Raw genomic sequence first — 24,944 nt, 5'->3', positions numbered from 1 at the left:
TATTATTATTATTATTATTATTATTATTATTATTATTATTATTATTATTATTATTATTATTAGGGAACTGACATGTCAGATTCAACAGTTGTACGACAGGATGAGATCTTTTCCAGTCTCACTGCCCAACAAGCCTTGCATAGAAATGACACACCTTCAACTTGGAATCTTGCATATATCAAATATGATGTCTACACAAAAAAACCTGTGAAGTAGTATCTTGAATGAATGAGTTAGTTGACAAACCTCAGGTTATGTTATTCCTTAAACTTTTATACATCTCCCCATCCCCTCCAGGGTACCTCAAAGCCCACAAAAGCCACAAAACCTTACATGTCTGTCATCATCTATTCAACCATGCCAGTAGAATGCTCCTTCCTTGTCATCACAATTTATTATTATTATTATTATTATTATTATTATTATTATTATTATTAAAGGCCCTTTTCTAAAAAGACTAGAACAATTAAAATGAACAAAAAATTACACCTCTTACAAAAGGACACCACTAATATTTAGGAAAAGCAAAAATTCTAAATTCTAGAAAATAAGCATAGAGAAGTTGAGAAATAAAAAGAATAAATATTGGACTCAGTTAAAGAAATCATAATTTACATTTCATTCAAAAATATGAAAGAAGAAAAAGTCTCTCCACCCCCACATTGGAGTGAAGACAGAAAATACAAGTTAGGCATTTCCCTTCACTATCTCGACACATGTCATGGTTAACAGACACCTTCAAATTTAACTGATCCCCAAACAATCTTTTAGGAAACTCGGAAACAATGCAGCAAGCATAAGCAGAGTGGTACCCCATGTCAGAACCTCTTTAAAAAAAAAGAGTTCTCTGGTACCTTAAAAGACTATCTAGTGACAAACACTTAGATGTTGGGATTAGAAATAGCGTATATTAAGTCTGCTCTGAATGTCCTGATTCTGCTATTAAAGGGCAGAAGCAGGAGAAGTGACAGTTAAACCCATTTGTGGCTTGAGCCAATAAGAACACAGCCACATTTTTCCTCATTATGCAGAACAAAGGGAAGAGAACAGAACATCCAAACTATTCCTGACTTCACAAACATCACTTAATTGAAGCAAAACAAAGTGGAACAGGGATTTATAGGTATCTGCTGCTGAGTAACAGATACTGATTCACAAGCATATATACGCAAATACCTAATTGGAAAAAATACACTTCCTTTGCAATAATCTGATTCTAGTTTGTTTAAATGAGCCTTCATTAGAAAATATCAGTTTCCTGATTTCATATACCAAGTGGAACTGAATGCTTCATTATCAAAGTAGAAGCTTGCTTTTTCCTCACATCTTCTTCCATTCAGTTCAGGAGAAGAAAGGGAAAAAGGAGCATCACAGCAAATCACAGCTCATTCTGGATCATTTAAACAAAGCAGGGGGGGATCCAGATGATTTAGACCACAACTTACAATTGCCCCACCTACTATATCCAGTTGTAAGGTATTGTGGGAATTGCTCAAAACATCTGCAGACCAGACGACTTCCTATGCCTGACTTAAATCATGGTACAGACAATTTTCTAAAATACAGTATTTTCCGGTATATAAGACGACGGGGCTATAAGACGACCCCCAACTTTTATTTTTAAAATTTAGACTTTAAGATATATTCGCTGTATCAGACCCCCTCCTCCAAATCCAAGGAGGGAGCAGGCCGACGTTCGCTCACACCGGTGGAGGTGCTCCTTCCCGGCCTCTGCGGAGGCCGGGAAGGAGGGCAAAGCCGGCGGCCCTTGCGCCGGTGGAGGCGCTCCTTCCCGGCCTCTGCAGAGGCCTGGAAGGAGGGCAAAGCCGGCGGCCCTCACGCCGGCGGAGGCGCTCCTTCCCAGCATCTGCGGAGGCCTGGGCCTGGGAAGGCGGGAGCAGGCTGGGCTTAACCTGGCGTATTAGATGACCCCCAACTTTCAAGACGATTTTCAGGGGTTCTAAAGTCGTAATGTACGCCGGAAAATACGGTATACCTTTGCATGTGTGCTCTATTTTGCCACTGATAATCATCTCATTGCAAATCTACATTATCAAAGAATGAGACTTTTTTTTTAATGCTGAGTGGTGCTTGGTTCCAGAAATCTATAGACTTCAATGTTAGCACTCTCCTCAAGTTTAGTAGTTTTCCTATAAAGTCTTCAGCACTATAAGAAATACTAAACCACTCTGGCAGAGACAGCCACATACATAGTTGCAAAAACTAAAGGACTGCATAAAGCAAGAACGGCACTAGCCAAAATGCACAGAATAAGGGCAGCACACCAATTTTATGTCTGCCCCACTCCATAATTCAAATGTGTACCAAACTTTAATGTATGAAATGTTTGCACTTTAATAAATCAGCTAGATTTCCTTTCTTGTAAACAACTAACATCCATAAGAAATCTATAGTGCAGTTATAGAGCTTTTACTTATAACAGAAGAGGACAAAGTTCCATAATTTGTTGAAAATCGCACACTTACCAATGGAGGTCCACCCAAGAAAATTGTTCCCTGCCTGCCAACTATTATGCTTTCATCAGCCATTGCCGGGACATAGGCTCCACCAGCTGTGCATGAACCCATAACCACTGCTATCTGACAAAATAAACAGAATCATGTATTAACAAAACACTAATTATGTATGTGCAATTTCATTGATTTTACATCCTGCAATCTAATGTGCTTCATTCTTCCTTCACTCTTACATATAGATCAAGATTTTAAACTGTTCAGGAGAGGGACAGTTCTGATTTTAGGTCTACAAATTATGTGCGCTATTGTCATCATATAGCATTGCTAGATGCAAAACAAAAGATGTGACTTTAAAGCTTGACAAGACTGTAAGAATGTGCATCAGAACTCTTATTATGCACCCCCATGGTCTTTTTGCCTTGAACAGACCACTGAAGCATCAGCACAACAGAGACTACTCCTGAGCACTTGCTTGAAGATGCCACACTTTTAAAATAACAGGCAGATGTTTAAATCTTGTTGCTAGTATCAATTAGAACATATTCACTTGAATTAATGGAATGGATGAAAGTGTCAATTTACCAAGTTTCTATTGACTGAAAGAGTTTATTCCAGCTAGGATTAGATTCAGGCCATTATCTCATGAAATCACTCAGAAATGTCATAAATCTGTGCCTATCTACTGATTCTTTTCTATATTGTTTCTTCTCTTCTCAAACAGAAGAGCTAAAGGGAATCCTAGAGGTTCCTGAGGGGAGATAGTCCCACCCTCAGCCTAAAATCAAGATATGGCTTGCTTCTCATTTGCTAGCTTTCAAAAGCTAACAGTTCCAGGAGCTTGCAGATCCTTACTGAGGGAAGTCATCAGGCCTATCAATTTGCTTCTACCAGAGTGCACTTCTGGCAGGAACATGCATAGCAAAAAGGATACTACAGAACTGTGGCCAAAGTGTGGTTCTGTGTCATACATAACCCCACAAGACTCCTTTAAACTTCCCTTCTTTTTCAGCCCTTTCCCACAAACTGTCTCTCCTCAATCCTCCCAGAAAGGAAATTCACTTTTTAAACAGATTGCAGCCCTACTCTGTACTGTTTAACATCAGAAAGTACCAACCCAGACCAGTAGACTTTGAACCATTTCTTCATTTTTAAAAAAATTGTGTTTTTTGATGCTAAACAGTAGGGAGGGAGATCTGCAAACAAACCCAAGAGTGGATTCAGGACCATTTCTGAGTTTGTTTTTGGCATTTTAGATTGGCCATACAACCCCCAGAGGGACTCAAGAGCAGAAAATTGGCCCCAAGATCCACAGCAACTACCCAGTCCTACTGTAGAACCCAGCAGTTTTCTGGTATCAGCAGCTAAAGTTTCTGTGGGATAATTGCAGACTACATCTAAGATTCCAGTATTATGGGATACCAGCAGCTTAGCATTCCAGGACATCTGCAAAATATCTGGACAAAAGCCTTTAGCTGTGAATGAAAACATCATCAGCACAGGGCTGGACATTTTTCAGCAGTAATTGGAATGTCAATTGTGTACTTGATAAAGGTTCAGCACTTTACTTTAATTAAAAATGCACAGAAGGGATAAGTAATCTTTAAGGTTATAGCAAGGGCAAGACAAAATGCAAAGGGATGGGGGATGGGTGTTTGAGATCTGTATGAAAAAACAAGTGTGAGTTACAAGTATTTCCCTTTCTTCCTCTTCCTCTCATACAATACAGACATATTTTAATATCTTTTATTGCATATTTTAATTTGGATGCCCCCTCCCCCTGCTTCCAATCCATATTACAATCCAATCTTTTGATTGAAATGCTGGGTAAAATACAAATACTTAAATGAATAACTACTCTGTTCTGTTTCTTACAAACTCCTTTAACTATACTGCACATTCTTGGCATCTTCAATTCATCCACTTTACTTTTTCTAGTCACGTTTTTGTTCTTCTCGTGATCTCTCAAGACCTACCAATAATCTTCCAGCAAAAAGTAAAACTGGTATTCAGTTCTTATTTATTTTTTAGATCTGCTGTTACTAATCACCATCTTTTGAGTCTTTCCACACGTGTTATAATCTTGCTTTTATTTCTTCTCTTTACTGGTATGTTAAATTACTGTAATTGCATAACAAGTTATCTTTCCAGTTTCCTTTTTAAAAATGCATTCTTGACTAGTTTCGTTATGTAGTTCAGGAAGAATTTTGACAATACTTTATTCTCCTGTTTTCCAACTTAAACTTTAATTATACCCCACCTCCCTAGGTAACTATCAGCAAGTCTTTAATCTCCCCTTTCTAAGTGTGATCCTAGAGTAATGGTGGCAACACATCAGGCTATCTTAGATTAAACAGATTACCTGAACCCATTTCAATACGGCTTTAGGGCTGGTTATGGGACAGTAATCTTGGTAGATAACATACATCCAAAGATGGACAAGGGGAATGAGTCCCCATTGGTCCTCCTAGATCTTTCAGTGTCATTTTTTATCATCAACCATGGTATCCTTCTGGATCATCTGGCTGATATGGGAGTTAAGGACATTGCTTTGCAGTGGATCCAGTCTTTCTTGGCTGAATGTTCCCAGAGGTTGGTGCTGGGAGACTATTGTTCAGCCTTTTGGCCATTACCCTGTGCGCTTCCACAAGGGTCAATACTGTCCCCTATGCTTTTCAACATCTACATGAATCCACAGGGAGAGGTCATCCAGAGCTTTGAGATTGGGTGCCATTAGTATGCTGATGATAGCCATCCTATCTCTCCATTACTACTAGCAGTAAAGGACTGGATGCACAGACAGATGCATAATCCAGACAAGATAGAAGTGCTCAAGGACAGTAGGAAAACCAGCCTCAAATAGGGGTCACAGCCTGTACTGGGTGGGGTTGCTCTCCCTTAAAAGATCAGGTTGTAGCTTGGGGGTGCTCTTGGACTGAACACTGCTGGAAAGCCAGGTTGCTGCAGTGGCCAGGAATTCCTTTGACCAACTTCAGCTGGTGCACCAGATATGCTTTTTCTCAGAGAATGAGGATCTGGCCACAGTAGTTCACGCCTTAGTTGCCTCTCGATTAGACTACTTTAATACACTCTACATCGGTCTGCCCTTGAAAAGTGTTCAGAACTTACAGCCAGACTGGTGTCAGGTGAACATTTCAGAGACCATATAACACCAGTCCAGAATAAACTATTGTATTGAAGGCTGCAGATTCCCACTCCTGTTGTAACTTCTTTCAAGAATAATAGGGTGTTATTTCTTATGCTTCATACACAATAATATTTTAATTGAAGAGTTTCGCTGAAGCGTTTCTTTAATGAAACATGACATTTTATTTTTAAATAATTAAGTCTTCACAGAAGCATATTGTTTTTGCTATAAAACCTGTACTAAGAGAGAAAAATATTTTCCCAACTGAAGCAGTCACAGCAGTAAACAGCAAGTGGAAAGAGGAACATTCTCACCATACAAGTGTAGTGGGTGACCCCAAAACCACGAACCCGAAGGCCCGTGGCCTGCCAGAGGACAAGCAGAGTCAAGGAGACCGATCTGGCTAGAATAAAAACGCTTTATTTTCTGTGCAGGGCAGCAGCACACCAAAGTAGGCATCACCAAGGCTGCAGCACTGATGGCTTCTTGCCACCCCCCTTTTATGCCCTTCGCAGAGGGCTGTTTTCTAAACAACAAGCGATTGGTTGCGTTCACTGTTCACTCAATGGTCCTGTATTTTCTTCTTGGCATTACATCTGCTTGGAGCCTGGAATGTACAGAGATAGCTAGCTACTGCAAAAGAGATACTTAGCTGAGCTAGCTAAACTCCTCAAGGCCACTTGCTAAACACAGGCCATTGTATTCAGAGTTCTCTAGAGAAAGGAGGGGGTGATAAGTGAGTGCATGCAGTGTGAGTGTGTACGGTGGACACACAAAGGAACAAAGGGTAGGGGCCATTTGCCCATCTGCACTTTACTCTGTAGCTCATTCTATGAGTCTACTGTAACCACTGATTCTTTTGCAAAGCTTTGTACAGAAAGCAAGAAAGCATTATTATCTCACAAGTACTGAAAAAGTGTGGAAAGAGCTTGAAAAAACAATGAAGAAAAATAATAGGATTATAACCTTCAACCCTGCTGTCTCAATGGGTTTTTATTAAAAGCAAATGTGCTCTGTGAAAGACAGAGTAAATTAGGCTTCATCATTAACTGAATAGGCCTCCATTATGTCCATTATGCCTACTGAAGATACAGTACAAAATGCCACAGGCAAATAGTCATGTCATTAAGACATTTTATGGCTCAGAATACTTCATTTGGAAAAAGCAAAAATAACTCCTCCCCCCATGTTTTAATGTCAACCATTGAGAAACATCTATTTGCTCACCAATTTATACAAATCCATCATGCCTTGTGGGAAAAATTATCCTTTCATTAGGTTCCCATACGGCCAATACAAATTTGGGGGCGGAGGTAGGAAAAAGCAGGGAACTCCAATTGCTATTTAACATATTTTAAAAAAGGGATGACTACAGATGTCTTGAAAGCTAGGAATCATTAAACTCTAGAAACATGCTTGCCATCATGTGGTTAGACATGTCTGTTCCTTTCCAGCCTACAGTTCTACAAAGAGCAGTTTTACAATTTAAAAAAAACCACACAAGACAGAAAACAAACTTGTTTTTAGATCCAAAACCTACAAACAGTATTTTGATTTAGTTTTTTTTTTAAAGTTAAGGCAATCTGTTTGAATAACAGAGAAAGGGACAGAGCCAGCAACTAAATCCCGTCTCAGTTGCCAGAAACCTCGGAGCCTTGCTGGATTATTGTTTGTCTGTGCCCCTTTATCAAAGTAACAAAAAGTGTAATTTTCATCTGTAGGAGTCATACGTTTTTGACCACTGAGATTGCCCACCTATGTAGTTGGTTAAATCATGCTTAGATTACTGTAATAGCCTACTGGAAGGTTTGTCTTCTGGATTTAATCCAGAACACATTGTTTTAAACCTCCCTAAATATTCACTCTTCTCCGATAGATCCCTTCACAAGCTACCAGTATGGGCCAAAGCCTGTTCCAAACTTCTGGTTCTGGTATTTCAGGCTCCTCCAATACCTGGCAACTCAGCCAGCATGGTATGTAGCATCTAGGAATCTAAGATCTGCAGTCAAAAGATTATTGTCTGTTCCACCAATGCACACAGCTCTGTCAAGGCTGCAAGCCTTCGCTATCTGTCTCTGCATCTGTGGAATGATCTTCAGCTGGAGGAGATCTCACCTGTTTTCATAAGGGGTTGAAGACCTTTCTCTTTGATTCACCAGATTAAATTGTTGAGTTATACCTTAGGATGCTGAGATGGATAAGTGGCTGGTGGGGTGTTGGGGATTTCAATTCATATGTATTTATGGTGTTATGTTTTATTATCCTCCTCCTTGATTTTATACTTTGATGTTTCACCCTTTGGTGAAAGGGTGTTATAAATACATGATGATCGTGATCATGATTGATGTCATAGGCAAGTACCCTTTTTAAATCCAGTGCAAAATTTATGAGAATGCTCTGCTCATTTTGCTGAAGAAAAAAAATCACACCAACTTCTTTTTTCAGGTACCTTAGTGCACATTCTAAGCTAAATAGTGATGGGGTAGGAGAAGGCATGTACGTCAAGAGACACCAAATGACATCTTGTTGTCATGCTCCTTCCTAGCATAACATCAACTAAGGTCAGCATGGTTTTCCCTCTACACTGCTATTTCTTTTATGGAGCCAGCACAATGTAGTAGCCTAGAAACCAGAGTGCAAATTCCCCCTCAGTCATGGAAACCCATTGGGAAATGACTAAGTTGGAAATGACCTGAAGGCACACAATAACAAAAATGTATAAAAGGAAAAATACTTGCTTGATGATTTTGCAGTTCTAGCATTAATATATTTTCCTATATTGAACATTTGTGCTTGGAAGCATCCAATCAAATCTTTAACAATGCTACTAATTTCAACTAGTTTTCCTTGGGATTAAACACAGCTCCTTCTAACGTAGGGGGATGGATAATGTGCAGCCCTTCAGATCAGCACAGGCAATTTTGAGGGATAGTAGGACCTGCAGTCCAGCAATATATGGCAGACACTGTAATCAAGATATAACTTTAAATCATCACACCCTACTCAAGGACTGGAAGTGAAAAAGAAGCTCACCCACAAGCAGAGTGGAAGTTGTCATAAACAATCATTTTTAAGGGAAACATTCAGAGAAATCAAAAGCAGGTATGCTTAAATAGCTATTTTCTTTAGAAATCATTAGGAATCATAATTGTCTCACCTTAAAGAAGATTATTTGTGTGCATGTTTGTCTTACAATTAGTATTCAGTTCCAAGAGGCATGAGCACTCCACATATACTTGTCTGCAGTCTAAGGCCCGTTACAGGCCGCCCAAAAGGGGCGGTCTTGGGCCGCTGCTGGTTGCAGTGGGGGGAAGCCGCTGCAGCCAAACCACGCGACTCCCCCGTGCTGTAAAAAAGAGCGCAAAAATCGCGCTCCTTCCGGCAACCCGGAAGAGACGTCGCAAGTGCCAAAGTGCGCACTCGCGACGTCTCTTCCGGGTTTAGACGTCCGGATGCTGCGCATCCGTTACGTCAAGATGGCCACGCCCGTCTGTATAGGGCGCCGCCATCTTGCCATACGGAATACGCGCGAGGGGCAAGGCGCGTCCGGAAGTGCCGCCCCTCGCACGTATTCCTGGCGCAATGCCGCCGCCACTTAGGCCCGTCTGTAAGGCGCCTAAATTTCATTTTATTTCTGCTTTTATTCCTAAATAAAATTACCTGTGGAATTCTTTGTGAGGACATGACCGCTTGGTTATAGAAAATCCTTCCAAAATGATCACGGTCTGGAAACACTTCTGCCTGACGAGGCAAATTTGCACCTCCAGAGTCAACTAAATTAAAATAAAGAGTAAAGATTTATAAATAACATATTATCTCAACATAACATCATTCCCTTTGAGGGAGACAATGAGGCAGCTCAGACTGGCAGAGTGGGGTATTGCTCTCTTCCCTTGCCCAAAGCACATAATCCGCTATGGTTGCTGCTGTAATACAATCAAGAGCCTTCAAAAGACAATTGACTGGATGAAGCATCATGCTCCTTTTATTCAGAGTGCTTCATCCAAGTCAGTTCCACCATTATTCTTACAAATGAAGGAAATACTGTAACAGATCCCGACTTGAGCAAGAGGAAACCTGGAGATTCTACTGTAGTCATGCACTACTTTAGGTACACTCCCTTTCATCTGTCAACAAGATTTGTCAGCTATTTTTCTAGTAAATAATGAAATAACAAAACTTGCTAATACAAAGTTTGCTATATGATGCAATCATTTCCACTATTCTTTCCTGCACAATGTGTATTATATGCAAAAATCCATTTTCTGCATTTAACATATTTAACCATTTAAAAAAACCCACAAAGATAGACTGGATCAGTTTAGGTATTCTAAGGGCTTGACAGACCTCCCCAAAGAGGCAGTCTGGAGCCACCCATTTTCCCTCCGGAGGGAGCCCGTAGCAAACAAACCACACAAGCTCCCTCTGCTCCGAAAAGAACCTGCTAAAAAAAGAACTCAGAGAGGATGTCATCTGTGACACGTCCACAACGCAAGTGCAGCACCTGGAGGTGTGGACGTGGCACCGCACTTGAGTCATGGTTCAGGGTTCCAGACCCTAATTTCGGCTCCAACAGCAAACCAATTTGCACAAACCATATATGCAACTCAAAACACTATCTGAAATCCTAAACCATTAGTTGAGACCTTGGTACTCTTCAATAATTGTCAGACAAGCCAGGAGTAATGGAAGCTGTAGTCCAACACCTGGAGGACCACAGGTTTCCCACCAAGTTCTAAAAGGTACAGAATATAATTTAGAATAACTAATCTAATTTTATTTTTCATCTGCAGTACTCTTCTTTAAAAATTCAATCCCCTCTTTGATGCAGCATCCTCTGAAGATGAAGTGACTGACATATATGAACTGATAAACAATTCAGACATCACTCCAAACTATAACTGGGTCTGCAAACCTCCTTCAAACCACATTTCCTTTTGGAGTTAGCTAGCTGACTGTAAGCCACATTTTCTCAATTCAGACATCAAGCCAACCAGTTGGGCTTCCTTTAACCATCATTTGGTGAGATATCTGGACTAAATCACTGAATAAAAAACAATGTAGCTTATTAATCAAGCTACTAGTAAAAACAGATTATTTTACAATGGTTGCATGATGACAGCAGCCTCTTAAAAATAGTGCCTGCTTCAAATCCTAGGTCATGAATGAACAATTACATTTGGAACAGGACTTACCTAAGTAAAGACAAGGGAGATAATTTTGCATTGCAATTTCTTGAGCACGCAGATGCTTCTTTACAGTGATTGGATAGTATGTTCCACCTTTGACAGTTGCATCATTGGCAATAATCAAACACTCTATTCTGAAATAAAAATAATTCACAATAACTCAACATTTCACAATTGACTAAAAGAATTACTAAAGTTAACTTTGAAATCAATGGAACTTTAATCCAATTAAGCATGTTCGGATTTGCAGCTCCAAGTAAATCTGACAAAGCTTTTCATTAACCCAATCCTATAAAAGAGGTTGTTACACAAACATTTGTTATTATTAAACAGATCTTGACAAAGCTACATTCAATATCTGTTGCACCATCCAAGGAAGAATATTGTGAAGGCTCTAATCTTCAATCCACTAATGTCAACAGCACATTAAAGACTTTGGGAGAAGAAGAAAGCCAGAAACTTGAAGAACAGTCTTTGCTACATTAGTTTAGTCCTCAAAAATGGAAATACGCTTTTCTGAGGGAGAAAATGACTATATGAAGCATGTGCTTTATATAAGCATTTGACTACAAAGATCATGAAAAGTTATGGATGATTCTAAAGTGCCACTACATCTGATAGCCATGATGAGAAATCTGTACTTAGGACAAGAGGCTACTGTTAGACCAGAATTTGGAAAAACATATTGATTCCCAATTGACAAAAGGGTCAGGAAAGGCTGCATTCTATCACTCTATTTGTTCAACCTGAATGCAGAAAATATAATAATGTAAGCAGGATTAGACCCAAAAGGCGGAGGAGTGAAGATAGGAGGAAGGAACTTCAAGAATCTTAGACATGTGGACAACACCATATTACTAGTGGAAAACATCACAGATTTGGAACAATTACTAAGAAAGGTGAAAGATGAAAGTGCAAAGATAAGATCCTAAAGAACAAAGACATACCACTCAGCACCAAATCCAAAACTGTCCAAACCATAGTATTCTCCATCACCATGTACAGATGTGAGAGCTGGTCAGTAAAAAAAAGCAGATAAGAAAAAGAAATAAATTTGAGATGTGGTGCTGGAGAAGAGTGCTGAGGATACTGGAGACAGCCAAAAAGATAAACAAATAAGTCGTAGAACAGATTAAACAAGAACTCTCCATGGAAGCCAAGTTGATGAAACTGAAGTTGTCATACTTTGGCCATATGATGAGAAGGCATGACTCACTCAAAAAGACAATAATGCTAGGAAAGGTAGAGGGCAGCAGAAAGAGAGGAAGACCACATGCCAGATGGCTAGATTCAATTAGGAAGGTCACAGGCATGAATCTACAGGACTTAAGCAGAGCAGTGAATGACAACAGGGCTTGGAGATGTCTCATCTACAGAGTCAACATGGGTCTGGGTCGACTCAAGGGCAGTTAACAACAACAACAACAAATTAAGTTGAAAAGCATGTGGCAACTCCTAACAATTCTAGTCAACATAGCCAAAGGTTAGGGATGATGGGAGATGTCATCCAACATCTGGAAGCCAACACATCTATCATCTTTTGTGTATTTGGAGATAGTAAAAAGCATCTCTAGCCATTGAAACAATAGAAACAAACATGAGCCCAGCATCCTAAATGCTATCTGGCACTAATAACAATTTGCCTTAACCCCATCCTTTAGTCCAGTGGTTCCCAAACTGTGCCCTTTAAGAGATTTTGGACTTCAGCTCCCAGAAGCCTCGGCTGAAGTCTAAAATCTCAAAGAGCACAGTTTGGGGACCCACTGCTTTAGTCTATAATATTTGTCATTTATTATAATTTTGATTCTCTGTTAAGCAAGAGGCATCACAGCATTATTATACTACACCACTCTTACTTTAATAGCAGCAGAATTCTTTGCTCAGCAATTCCTGGGTACCATAGAATGTATACTGATTAAACCATTATTTCACTATCCAACAAGAAAGAATGAGGCAAAAGATGCTTTCACTAATACTACTGAATGACTTCTTTGAATTGCCTGACCCTGAAATGACCCTGAAATGGAAATGATAATCAGTTGATAAAGCAAGACAAACTATAACATTTGATCACAGAGATGAACAAGCAGACAGAGCAGGGACACCATGCTAAGAAATCTATTAATTCTAGTCTCTTGGGATTGTTTTCCAATATTCAGAAAAAGCATCAGAACCGAAAGCAATACTACAGACAGTACAGCAGCAGTTCTCACCCTGATACCCTCCCAATGCCTGTAATGATGCCTCCTGCTGGTACGTCTTCTTGACCATACAGCTGGTAACCAGCAAACTGGGAAAATTCCAGAAATGGAGACCTGAGGAGAAGAAAAAAAGATAAGATGTCAGGGAAGTTAATCACGTGAAGCAATCTGATGCTGATCAATGAATCATAGAGTTGGAAGAGACTGCAAGGGCCATGGAGTCCAACCCCCGGCCATGCAGGAAATCTAAATCAAAGCATCCCTGACAGATGTCCATCCAGCCTCTGTTTAAAGACCTCTAAGGAAGGAGACTCCACTACACTCCAAGGAAGAGTGTTCCTCTGTTGAACAGCTTTTTCTGCCAGGAAGTTCCTCCTAATGTTGAGGTGGAATCTCTTTTTCTGGAGTTTGCATCTATTGTTCTGGGTCCTAGTCTCTGGAGCAGCAGAAAACAAGCTTGCTCCCTCCTCAATATGACATCCTTTCAAGTATTTAAACAGGGCTATCATATCACCTCTTAACCTTCTTTTCTCCAGGCTAAACATCACCAGCTCCCTAAGTCGTTCCTCATACGGCATGGTTTCCAGACCCTTTACCATTTTAGTCGCCCTCCTTTGGACATGCTCCAGTTTTTCAACATCCTTTTTAAATTGTGGTGCTGAGGACTGGACACAGTATTCCAGGTGGGGCCTGACCAGAGCAGAATAGATCTATTACAGATGGAGAACTTTAGGGTTTGATAGTTTTGTAAACTTGCATTTTAATGAAGGGGAGATTATCACATCTTTCAACTCTAACTAGGGCACAATCAAGGTTGCTAAAAATAACAACAATAATACATGTTCATTTTAAACCATATTCCTCTTTGGAAATCATAGCCACTTTATATAATCTGAAATGATATAGCATCCCATGTGTTATATGTTAAAATATTAACAATTAAATAGCAAGTACAGTACCCACCCAGGATCTATAAGTCTGTCAATTCTTTCTCTAGGTAACAATTTTCCTCTTGATGTGTGAAGATTTCGGGATTTCTCTCCACCACCTGTCACATAATATTTTGGATTACTACAGGTATAATATTTTATTATTCTTACTTGTGCAAGCAATTGACCAAAACACATCCATCCCTTAGAAATAACAGTAACAACACAAATAGGATAACCTTTTTTTTTCATCTTTTGTTCGTTCTATCATCACCATCATCCCTTCTGATATCAATTGTCAACAATTTCCCAAGTCAACAAAACCACACCACTCACGTACAAGAAAGAAATATCAACAAAGCAAACTTGTGTAACCTTGTGATTTGGAGAGCAGAAAATAATCTTAAAGAAAGAAATCATCCCTGTTTATCTAATGGTACAGAACAACAGTACAGAACAGTGATGGGAGGGGAATGGAATCCACATCTAGAAAAGGAAGGATCAAGAATACAAAAATATGGAAGGGTAGAAAGAGCCAGTATATTGTGTGAATAAGTCACTTTCTGGTCTGCACTAAAAAACTGTATGTATTACTGGAGACAAATGGAACACCAATCATGTAAATCATTCTTCTGTAGCAGTTGTATCGCAGTAACCAAGACTAACTTCCAGAAGCTGGAAATTTTCTGTTTGAGGCGGGTCTTGGAAACCACTTAGACTGTGGATTCCAAGTCTAAATTGGTATGCATTAATTCAAAATAAAAGTAGATGCAATGGTAAACATTTGTTGTTGTTGCTAATTGCCTTCGAGTCCCCCTTAACTCATGACAACCCTATGTATAAGATGTCTCCAAGACCCACTGTACTTCACTGCTCTGCTCATGTCCTCCAAGCCCAAGGTCATGTCCTCTCTGATCAAGTCTAACCATCTCAAGAGCCCTGGTGGCGCAGTGGTTAAATGCTTGTACTCCAGCTTCTCACTCATAAACCACAAGGTTGTGAGTTCAATACCAACCAGGGACTCAGGGTAGACTCCGCCTGGCAACCTTCTGAGATCACTAAAATGAGTACCCAGCTTGTTGGGGGCAATTAACTTACACATTGTAAACCGCTTAGGGGACGCTTAAGTGCACTGATAAGCGGTATAGAAATGTACTTGTTATTGCTATGTAGTCTTCCTCTCTTTCTACTGTCTTTCCTAGCATCATTGCCTTTTCTAATAAATCATGCTTTCTCATGATGTGGCCAAAGTACGACGAGCTCAATTTAGACATCTTGGCTTCCAGGGATGGTTCGGGTTTGATCTGTTCTAAAACCCATTTGCTTGTTTTCCTGGCCATCCTCAGCACTCTTTTCCAGCACCACATCTCAAATGAATTGATTTTCTTTCTATCAGCTTTTTTAACTATCCAACTCTCACATCTGTGCATGATAATAGGGAATACAATGACTTTGATTATCCTCACTTTAGTGTTCAGAGTTACGTCTTTACACTTTATGATATTTGTCTAGTTCTATCATAGCTGCCCTTCCTAATCCTAGACTTCTTCTGATTTCTTGACTGCAGTTTCCATTCTGATCAATATTTGAACCAAGGTATGGGAACTCTTTGACTATTTCAATGTTCTTGTTGCCTGTTGTAGATCTTCAATGGTCATTCTTTTTTTGTTATTGTTTTTATGTTCAGCATTAATCCAGCCTTGACACTTTTCTCCTTAACCTTCTCCAGTAATAAATAATAAACAAATAAAACTTTTATTTTTATCCTGCTTTTCTGTGCCGAGACAATCAAAGCGGCTCACAACACTTTAAAATATCCACATTCAATATTATATCTCAGATCCGGCCCTTAAAACAGAATTAAACATAATACAGTTGGCCCTTCTTATACACGGATTTTTTATACACGAATTCAAGCATACACGGTTTGAAAATGTTCCAAAAAAGTATAAATTTACCTTGATTTTCCATTTTTTATAAGGGACACCATTTTGCTTTGTCATTATATTTAATGGGACTTGAGCGTACACGGATTTTGTTATACACGGGAGATCTTGGAACCAAACCCCAGCGTATAACAAGGGTCCACTGTACAATTAAAATTTAAATATCTATTAATATAATTGTTTCAGGTCTCTGTTTCTGCTAGTAGTACTGTACTGTGTCATCTCCGTAGCTTAAGTCATTAATGTTCCTGCCTCCAATCTTCGCTCCTCCTGCCTCTGAGTCTAAGACTGCTTTGTGTACAATACTTTCAGCTTACAAGTTGAATAGAAAGAGTGATAGGAAAAGGGTCAGGCAAGGCAGAATACTGACTGGGAACTATTCTGTTTCTCCATGTTCTGTTCTGATGGCTGTCTCTTGTCCTGAATACACGGTACATATCATGACAATTAGATATTGTGGTACTCCCATTCCTCTAAGCACAAATCATAGCTTTTCATGATCTGTGCAGTCAAAAGCTTTGATGTAATCAATAAAGCACATGCAGATTTTCTTCTGTAATTCCCTGGTGCATCCCATTATCCAATGTATGTTTGCAATGTGATCCCTAGTGCTTCTTCCTTTTCTGAATATAGGTTGCACTTCAGGGATTTCTTGTGCCAAATATGGTAGAATTTGCTGCAGAATTTTGAGATGACTTTGATTGCATGGGAAATCAGTGCAATGGTTCTGTAATTACTGCAATTTTTTGTGTATCCTTTTTTATGGATGGTAATATATATTGATCACTTTCAGTTTGTGGACCACTGCTTTGTTTTTCATATTTTTTGGCAGATTTTAGTTAGAACTAAGCTTGAATCCATCCCTGTGGATTTTATTGGGATGTCATTTGTTCTTGGTGATTTGTTCAATTGCTTTGTGTACAGCTTTCACTTTACTTTCCAAAATTTGGGGTTCATCTTCATAAATTTCTTCTTCCAAGGTGTCATTCAACCTTCCACATTTTTATACAGTCAGTCCTCCGTATCCACAAACTCTTTGTCCATGGATTCAACCATCCACAGTTTGAAAATATTTTAAAAATGTCTAGATTTTTGGTCTCACAAAACTATCAGCCACTTCTCCTACTTTGGGCTGTGCACACCATCCTGGGGTCGCATGCTCTGACTCCGCATCCATGGTGGCGTGACACCGCATGCCACTCCACATGGCACACATCGTCACGGCGCTCCTCTGGTGCTGAATTCACACAACACAGTGCCAAAGGAGTGCCTTAAAGCTATGGCCTTTCCAGGGTGCAAAAAGGAGCCGCTTTTTGCAGCTCCTTTTCACGCCATGGAAAGGCCAGATTGCGGCTGCAGTGTGTCGTTGCCACAGCCCTGTTCCTACACAGCCGCTTTGCTTCTTGAACTGAGACCAAACTCCATACTGTCTTTGATTTTGCTCTGCATCCTACTTTGGCATTCCAGTCACCTATGATTACTAAGCAGTCTTATTATGGCATGTTGTCAATTTCTTCCTGAAATCTGTCACAGAAATTCTCAATTTCTTCTTCCACTGCCTCTGTAGTAGGTGTGCATTCTTGGATTATGGTGGTGTTTATTAGCTTTCCCTTAAGCCTTATTGACATGATTCGGTCTGATTATGTTATATTCTTTGACAGATTTTGCTATTCCATTCTTCCTTTATTCATTTCCTGAGTAGAACATTGTGTAGTTATCTGACTCAAAATGTCCCATTCCTGTCCATTTTAGCTCACTCACTCCTAGTATTGCTATATTTATATGTTCCATTTCCATTTTTACTATGTCTAGCCTCCCTTGGTTCATGCCTTTCACATTCCATGTACCTATAATATGTATGGCACAGCTCCAGACCTTCTTTTCATTTTTAAACGTATGTGCTGTGTGGCTTCCCATTTTATTTTCTTCTGTTGTGCACTTGTCCACAATCTTATTTGTGCTTGCCTTCTGTTCTGCCATTTTAGTTCTCTGTTTGTGTCCTTTTCCTGTCTCTTGTTCCTGCCCTGTCTCTTGTTCTGTTTTAGATTGTCTCATCCTGGAATTTTCTTGATGAAAGATTATCACAAGGAGGTTCCCCTTGACATCTCTTTGTAACTAACACACGTTAGCTAGGGTGTCACTGCTGTAGTCTCTAAAAGATACTCCAGCAGGGTCAGCCACCACTACTGCTGTTTCCCAGTAGCTTTCTTCCATCCCCACTTTGGATCCGCTCCAGATCTACTTTTACCTTTTTTCCTCCCAATCCTCATGTCTCCTTCATTGCTGCCCTCTTCCTCCCTTCCCTTCCAAATTTCTCTCCCTCTGGTCTATCCTCTTGGTTGCCTGCTTCTCTCGTGTCTTATATCCTGTTGGTGGCAGAGGTGGGGACAGGATGCCACCCATGGTGTACTCTGCAACAGCAATGTGTGTGGGGCAGAGATGGTCCAGCACCCTCCTCCCAATGCCTTCTGGGCCTGGTGGTGGACTTCTGGTGCGGTTGGGGGCAGAGATGATCCAGCACCTCCCCCTACAGCATTCTTCTCCTGGGCCTAATGGGCCTGGTAGACCTCTGGAGTGGCAGCAAGGGAGAGGGGAGATGGTCTGACGCCCTCCCAGTGCTCTTCTCTTGGGACCTGTGAGCTTGGTGAACTTCTGGCATGGTGACAGGGGCAACTTAATCAAAACCCTTTCCTTCAACCACAGCCAGGACAGAAAATTGAAAGAAGGACAAAGCAAATCATTCATCTTTCCCTAACCTTCTTATCTGCCTGCATTAAACTCCATGGACTTACCTGCAGGATGTTTCCAGCTACAGTACTGTATTTATTTATTTATTTATTTATTTGATTTGTATGCCACCTTTCTCCCAGAAGGGACTCACAGATAAAAACATTTTTTTAAAAACTACAATAAAATTTAAAACAGTTAAAATCTTCTAAAATAGTATAAAATAACATAAACATATACAAAAGTTAACAGGCATGACACACATACTTCATAAAAACATGCATAATCCATAAAAACTACCCTGGCATGATTATACAGTCACCATTCTACAGTGATCACAGCTGAACCGGCATGTATCTCTTCCATTACCTCCTATGATTTTTAGTTGTTTGTTGTATCCAACACAAGTTCAGCTAACGTTATAATTCTTCTAGGTGTGTGTAAGGTCTCTGGGCAAACGACATAACACTTCTTCCATTTACACTGTGTTAAGTGAACAATGATGTTAAACTTATGTAAATTAGTAATATTAGTTCTACTGCTAAGTCTGTTTCACTTGTAAACTCATTTTGCACAATACGCAAAATCAAGAAAAATTACAAAATGCTCTAATAAGAGAAATTGCAAGGCAACACATACCTAACCTGATTTTTTCAGATTTCTGTTGGAGTTCTGTTACTAATGCTTTCATTCTTTCATAATTTTCCTGGATGGAATATAAAAACAAATAGCATATTGTTTAAAAAGGCTAATGACATTAAAATAATTAAATTGGAGATAAAGTCTTTCTCCCTTTTTCATTATCTATTATTGAACAATGACATTAAAAAAGCAACAACACTTTTGTAAAACACATTACTCAAAATGTACTGGCTTATTCAATACATTTAAATTGATCCACTATTTTAATTGTATTTTCTTTCTACTGATTTCCCTTGTGGCCACAATCTCATGCAGTTTTTCCTGGAAGTAAGCCCCACTAAATGCAGTGGGATGCTAAATTAACATTATTTCTGTTTCAGACATTTTCACAGTACACATGTAAACAGTTTCAGTTTTTAAAAGTTGGTTCCTTTTTGTTAAAATAACGAGATGTTCTTCTACAGATGCCCCCTCCATTAGAAATATGGGGTGCGATCAAATAGCAAGCTTTCTCAGTAGTGTCTCCATCTATGGTATTTCCTATTTCTCAGAAACAGTTTTCCAGAACACTTCCCAGTACTTTTCTTACCCAGAACACTTGCTCCAAAATTGTTACAATTTTGGTGGCAGGCAGATATCTGGTAGCAGGTAGGTATCTTCACTGGCTCAAACAATGTTTTGTTATATTTTATTGGGCTGTTGTTGTTTTGTAAACTGGCCTGGATGCTTGGCTGAAGAGCAGTACAGTTTTTACAAAATTAATTTAAAGGACTATGCAGTAAAGTTCCCAACTGACTCTCTGTTGTCACAACAGAACAACACAATGTTGACAAGTTCCTTTTGAAATGCAAGGAATTTAGGGGAAAGTTTGTTTGTATGTTCTTCCATGTAATGAAAGAAACTATTGAAATCAAAGTCTACATCTAGAATGTCATTTAAGTAGTTGACAAAATCTATTTTGATGACAGAAAGCTTTGGGAATTCTGTGGGTTTTTTTAAAAAATGAATTTAGGTTAGCTCGACCTTCACAATTACCAGGAATGAGCCATTGTTGATTTAACACAACATCCTGAATCACCAATTTAATCACACAGGGTAGGGCAGTTTCTGAAAGAAAGAGATGGAGTCATACGTGTACAAGAAAGATCCTGGGTCAAAGATCTCTTTCAATCATTAATATTCATCAAGCCCTAACTTTTAAAAAAATTACTAAATCATCATATTTATATTACATTTTATGTTCCATTACGAGACTAATGTTAAAATAGTCATACACAAAGATAAATCAGAAGGACAAGATGATTAAGATATTCCTAGCAGGTGCGCAAATTAAAACCCACCTACATCTTTCAGGTATGCCTCTTTATTTAACCTTTCTTCCCTCATTAACTGTTGAAAGGGGAAATGAAGTGATAGTTTTAATGTGTTCTGTAATGTATTTTTCACATCTTAAAACAATACTGATGTCTCCAAAAGCCAAGACCCGCATAAGAATCAGCGAGTGAGGAGAGAATGGAGGCATTTGTCCTCAACACTTTTTTCCAACTGAATCATGTTCTCTAGTTCCTGCAGAGGGAAAAACAGTCTAGCTCAGGGGTAGGCAACCTTTTTGAGCCGGGGGCCAGGTTGCTGTCCCTCAGACAACTGGGGGGCCGAAGCCAAAAAATAAATAATTAAATAATTTTTAAAAAATTAAATATATAAATAAACCAGGACAAATGTAGGACAAAATTTTCAAATGGAAGACACTTTTTTTAAAAAAAAATGGAGGACACATGAAAAAAATTTGCTGATTTTAAAAAAAATCTTAATATAAATGCATGTTTCTGAGGCTTCTATAGACAATTGCCCCCCAAAGGCCCCAGTGGCAGTCGGTGGCAGGACCAGGCCGGGGGGCGGTCCCAAGGCCTTGCCGGGCCGCATCCGGCCCGCGGGCCGCAGGTTGCCTACCCCTGGTCTAGCTAAACGTTGTCTCTTCTTCCAGTTTTCTCCCTTCACTCCAATATATGCATTACTTGAACAAATAAGGATTTTGGTGCAAGTATTTTCCAAGGTATGGTGGTTCTGTCCCTAGGTTCTACTTTTGCCATAATCACTATTACCTTAAAAGCTAACTTACAAATCTCTCCATTTAAGAATCTTACAGCATAATGGCCATGGAGCAGGGCAAACCTATCTGACTCTCTTTAATTTTCTCCTGCCCCATGATCTCACTTTGCAGAGATCATTCATTTATGCATTCAAGCTGTATCTTGTGCTTCATCACAAAATGGTTTCAAAGTTGGTTACAATATACTCCACATCAGTATAACAATAAAAATATACAGAAACTACTGATTTCAAAATACAACATACACCACATTCCAGCTAAATTGCTCTATATGCCCAGCTACCTACTCAAAGACCTGTCGGAAAAAGATTCTTTTAACTTTGTCTCAAAGTCAGCTCCAAGCTAATCTCCAGGAAAGGAAATCCCACAAGTGGAGTGTTGTTAGAGAGCCAGCATGGTGTAGTGGTCTTAGCGCTTGAGTATAACTCTGGAGACCAGGGTTCGAAGTCCTGCTCAGCCATGGAAATCCACTGGGTGGCCGTTGGCTAGTCACACGACCTCAGCCTCGGGAGAAGGCAAAAGCAAATCCCCTGTGAGAAAATCCTGCCAAAAAAAACCCTTAATAGAGTCATATTAGGACTGCCATCCGTCAAAATGACTTGAAGGCACACAACAACAAGAGGAAGAGCTATCCTTTAAGTATCAAGGGCTAAACACAGCACTATAAATTCCCTTCCACCCTCACATGCTCCATTTTCCTACCACTGTCTCTAAAATGGCAATTTGCTTTACAAATCATAATTTAAAACAACAGTTTATGGAGTTGAGCAAACAATTTTGTCAATTCACATCTAACAGCAACATATGATTTTCCAAAAGTGAAAAGTACAAGAGAAAATTTAGGTGAATAAATCCAGGACACATCCATAGACAAACTGTGGTTTATTATATACAAAGTATATGGTTTTATTTAGTGAGTCATGTAGAACTGAAATCTTAAAGCCTATTATGACCCTGATTTTACAGCAAAACATAGCTGAACCTGTTGTTAACTAGAAAAACAGAAAATGAATAGTCGAAAAGTGTAAATATTAACATACTAGGAGGAAAAAACAACTGCTGGACATTTTCTCTGGCTCTAGCCCTGTGGTCTCAGCTATATCTTTAGATTTCATAAATTAAAGATAACCATTCTATCTCACCAAATTACATTTATATCTGCCCTGCCTTGAGAACTGTATTCCACCACATCTTATTAAATCTGCAGAGAAGGACAAACAAAAGAGGTGAGGAAGGGCAGCACTCATTTACGCAGATACTTCACACAGTATCGTGTATTGTATTTGTTCAGTGCATAGCCATCTCTTAGAAGGGACCTCACAATTTTCAGGCAGGTAGAAAATGGTCTGCACATCACGGCCTTAATAAATAATAGCAGTACCAGTATACTTCAAGATAACTTGAATCACTTGACTCCTAAAAAGTCGTATCACAGTTATTTGTTTAGAATTAATGAGCACAGTTGGGTGCGTCTGACTTATTTTGACTTCTGGTTTGAAAATTTTTCATAAATAACCCCAAACTAACTGAAATTCAGAAACAGAACACGGAAACTAATTTCAAGGGGGAAGAAGTATGGGAAAGAAATTAATAGAAAACTTTCCCCTTTCCCTCAATCATCTTCCAATAAAACCTATAGCCACAAAGCCAACTAGACACCAGCTGGTACACCTCAGAGGACCCATACCATCTTGGATGTATGCAGAGGGTGCATAGAGACTTCTTACGCTTTGCTATCTGATGCTGCAGTCCTAAACTTACTGATCTCAGATATATGAAGCACTTAACATCAGTTATTTTGAATAAACATATACAGGACTGAAGCCAAGTCAGGCAGAGACTAATTATGACTAGGAAAAAATATGTCCCCAACTATGCAATTTTCCCAGCAAACAAGCATAAAGGAGAAAATCGCCTTGATTTTTTCAGCTCTGTCAATAAGAAACTTGAATAGTTGGAAAGCTGTTGCTGTTGTGTGCCTTCAAGGAATTTCCGAAGTATGGTGGCCAAAGGCATATCATGAGGTTTTCTTGGCAAGTTTCTTCAGAGGGGGTTTGCCATTGCCATCCTCTGAGGCTGAGAGAGAGTGACTTGCCCAAGGTCACCCAGTACGTTTCCATGGCTGAACCTGGTCTCAAGAGTCCTAGTCCAACACTCAACCCACTACGCCATGCTGGCTGTCATGAAAAGCTGCTGCTAAAGCCACAACTGCCTCCCTCCCTGAACCCCATCTTAGAGCCATCTAAAGCCTGCTGTGACGAATTTAACAACTTCTTCGCGGATAAAATCTCTCAGATAAGGGCTGATCTCGACGCCAGTATTTCTTCAGAACCTATAAGAGGTGTCCAGAGCTTCTGTGAACTCTGTTAAACTGGATCACTTTGAGTTTGTGAGTACCGAGAAAGTGGACAAGATTCTTGGAAGCGTTAGGAAGACAACATGCTCTCTCAATCCCTGCCCCTCATGGCTGGCAGCTCAGGGGGGAACTGAGGTAACTTCTATGCTGCACCACATAATTTATACATCTTTTAGCGAGGGGCGGTTTCCATCTAGCCTGAAATTAGCAGTTATTAAACCTCTGCTAAAAAAGCCCTCCTTAGACCCCCTGATACATAACAACTACCGGCCTGTGTCGCTGCTGCCTTTTTGGGGAAAGGTGATCGAGAGAGCAGTTGCCTTCCAACTCCAAGCGATCTTGGATGAAACGGATTTTCTGGACCCATTTCAAACTGGCTTCCGGGCAGGCTATGGAGTTGAGACTGCCATGGTCGCCTTAGTCGATGATCTCTGTCTGGGCATGGACAGGGGAAGCGCGTCCCTGTTAGTGCTTTTGGACATCTCAGCGGCTTTCGATACCATTGACCATGGTATCCTTCTGGAACGCCTGAGGGAGTTAGATACTGCACTCCAGTGGTTCCGTTCCTACCTCTTGGGCAGATTTCAGATGGTGCAGCTGGGGGACGTTTGCTCCAATAAGAGGGGACTCACATCTGGTGTCCCTCAAGGAGCTATTCTGTCCCCATGCTATTTAACATTTACATGAAACCGCTGGGCGAGATCATCCAGAGACACAGGGCGTAGTGTTATCAGTACGCTGATGACATCCAGATCTGCTTCTCTGTGTCTCCGACTGATGCGGTGATTAGAGATGGCATCTCTCCTCTAAATGCCTGCTTGGAGTAAGTAATGGGCTGGATGAGGGAAAACAAACTCAGCCTGAATCCAGAGAAAACGGTAGTACTGGTGATAGGTTCCCCGAGTCCAGGTAGTGAAATTTGTCCACCTGTCCTGAATGGGGTCACGCTCCCACTGAAGGACTCAGTTCGCAGCTTGGGAGTGCTTCTGGACTCGTCGCTCCAATTGACATCTCAAGTGGATGCGACGGTCAGAAGCGCTTGCTACCAGCTTCGGCTGATACGCCAGCTGCGACCCTACCTGGACTGGAGGGACCTTGAAACTGTAGTACATGCTCTGGGAACCTCTCGATTGGATTTCTGTAATGCGCTCTACATGGGGCAACCCTTGTACCAAACCCAGAAGCTTCAATTAGTGCAAAACATGGCTGCCAGATTGGTCGC

The 24,944-nt window shown here is 40.1% G+C and overlaps 1 protein-coding gene across 2 annotated transcripts in view; it reads right to left on the bottom strand.

Annotated features, from left to right (window-relative positions):
- MCCC2 (methylcrotonyl-CoA carboxylase subunit 2) overlaps positions 1-24,944 on the bottom strand; it is a 49,798-nt gene that overhangs the window by 20,622 nt on the left and 4,232 nt on the right. Inside the window, exons 2-7 of one of the 2 annotated variants that reach the window (XM_042451514.1) lie at positions 19,254-19,320; positions 13,976-14,060; positions 13,025-13,126; positions 10,818-10,945; positions 9,283-9,395; positions 2,487-2,600 (exon numbers count right to left, since the gene is read on the bottom strand). In XM_042451514.1, coding sequence (XP_042307448.1) covers positions 2,487-2,600; positions 9,283-9,395; positions 10,818-10,945; positions 13,025-13,126; positions 13,976-14,060; positions 19,254-19,320 — 609 coding nt within the window. The remainder of the gene's footprint in view (positions 1-2,486; positions 2,601-9,282; positions 9,396-10,817; positions 10,946-13,024; positions 13,127-13,975; positions 14,061-19,253; positions 19,321-24,944) is intronic. The other variant, XM_042451515.1, reaches the window with a different exon arrangement.

This window comes from Sceloporus undulatus, chromosome 2, assembly GCF_019175285.1.
Source record: "Sceloporus undulatus isolate JIND9_A2432 ecotype Alabama chromosome 2, SceUnd_v1.1, whole genome shotgun sequence".
In the NCBI taxonomy this organism is placed as follows: Eukaryota; Metazoa; Chordata; class Lepidosauria; order Squamata; family Phrynosomatidae; genus Sceloporus; species Sceloporus undulatus.
Note: the sequence above shows the minus strand (reverse complement) of the source record. Positions and strands in the feature narration are given on the sequence as shown.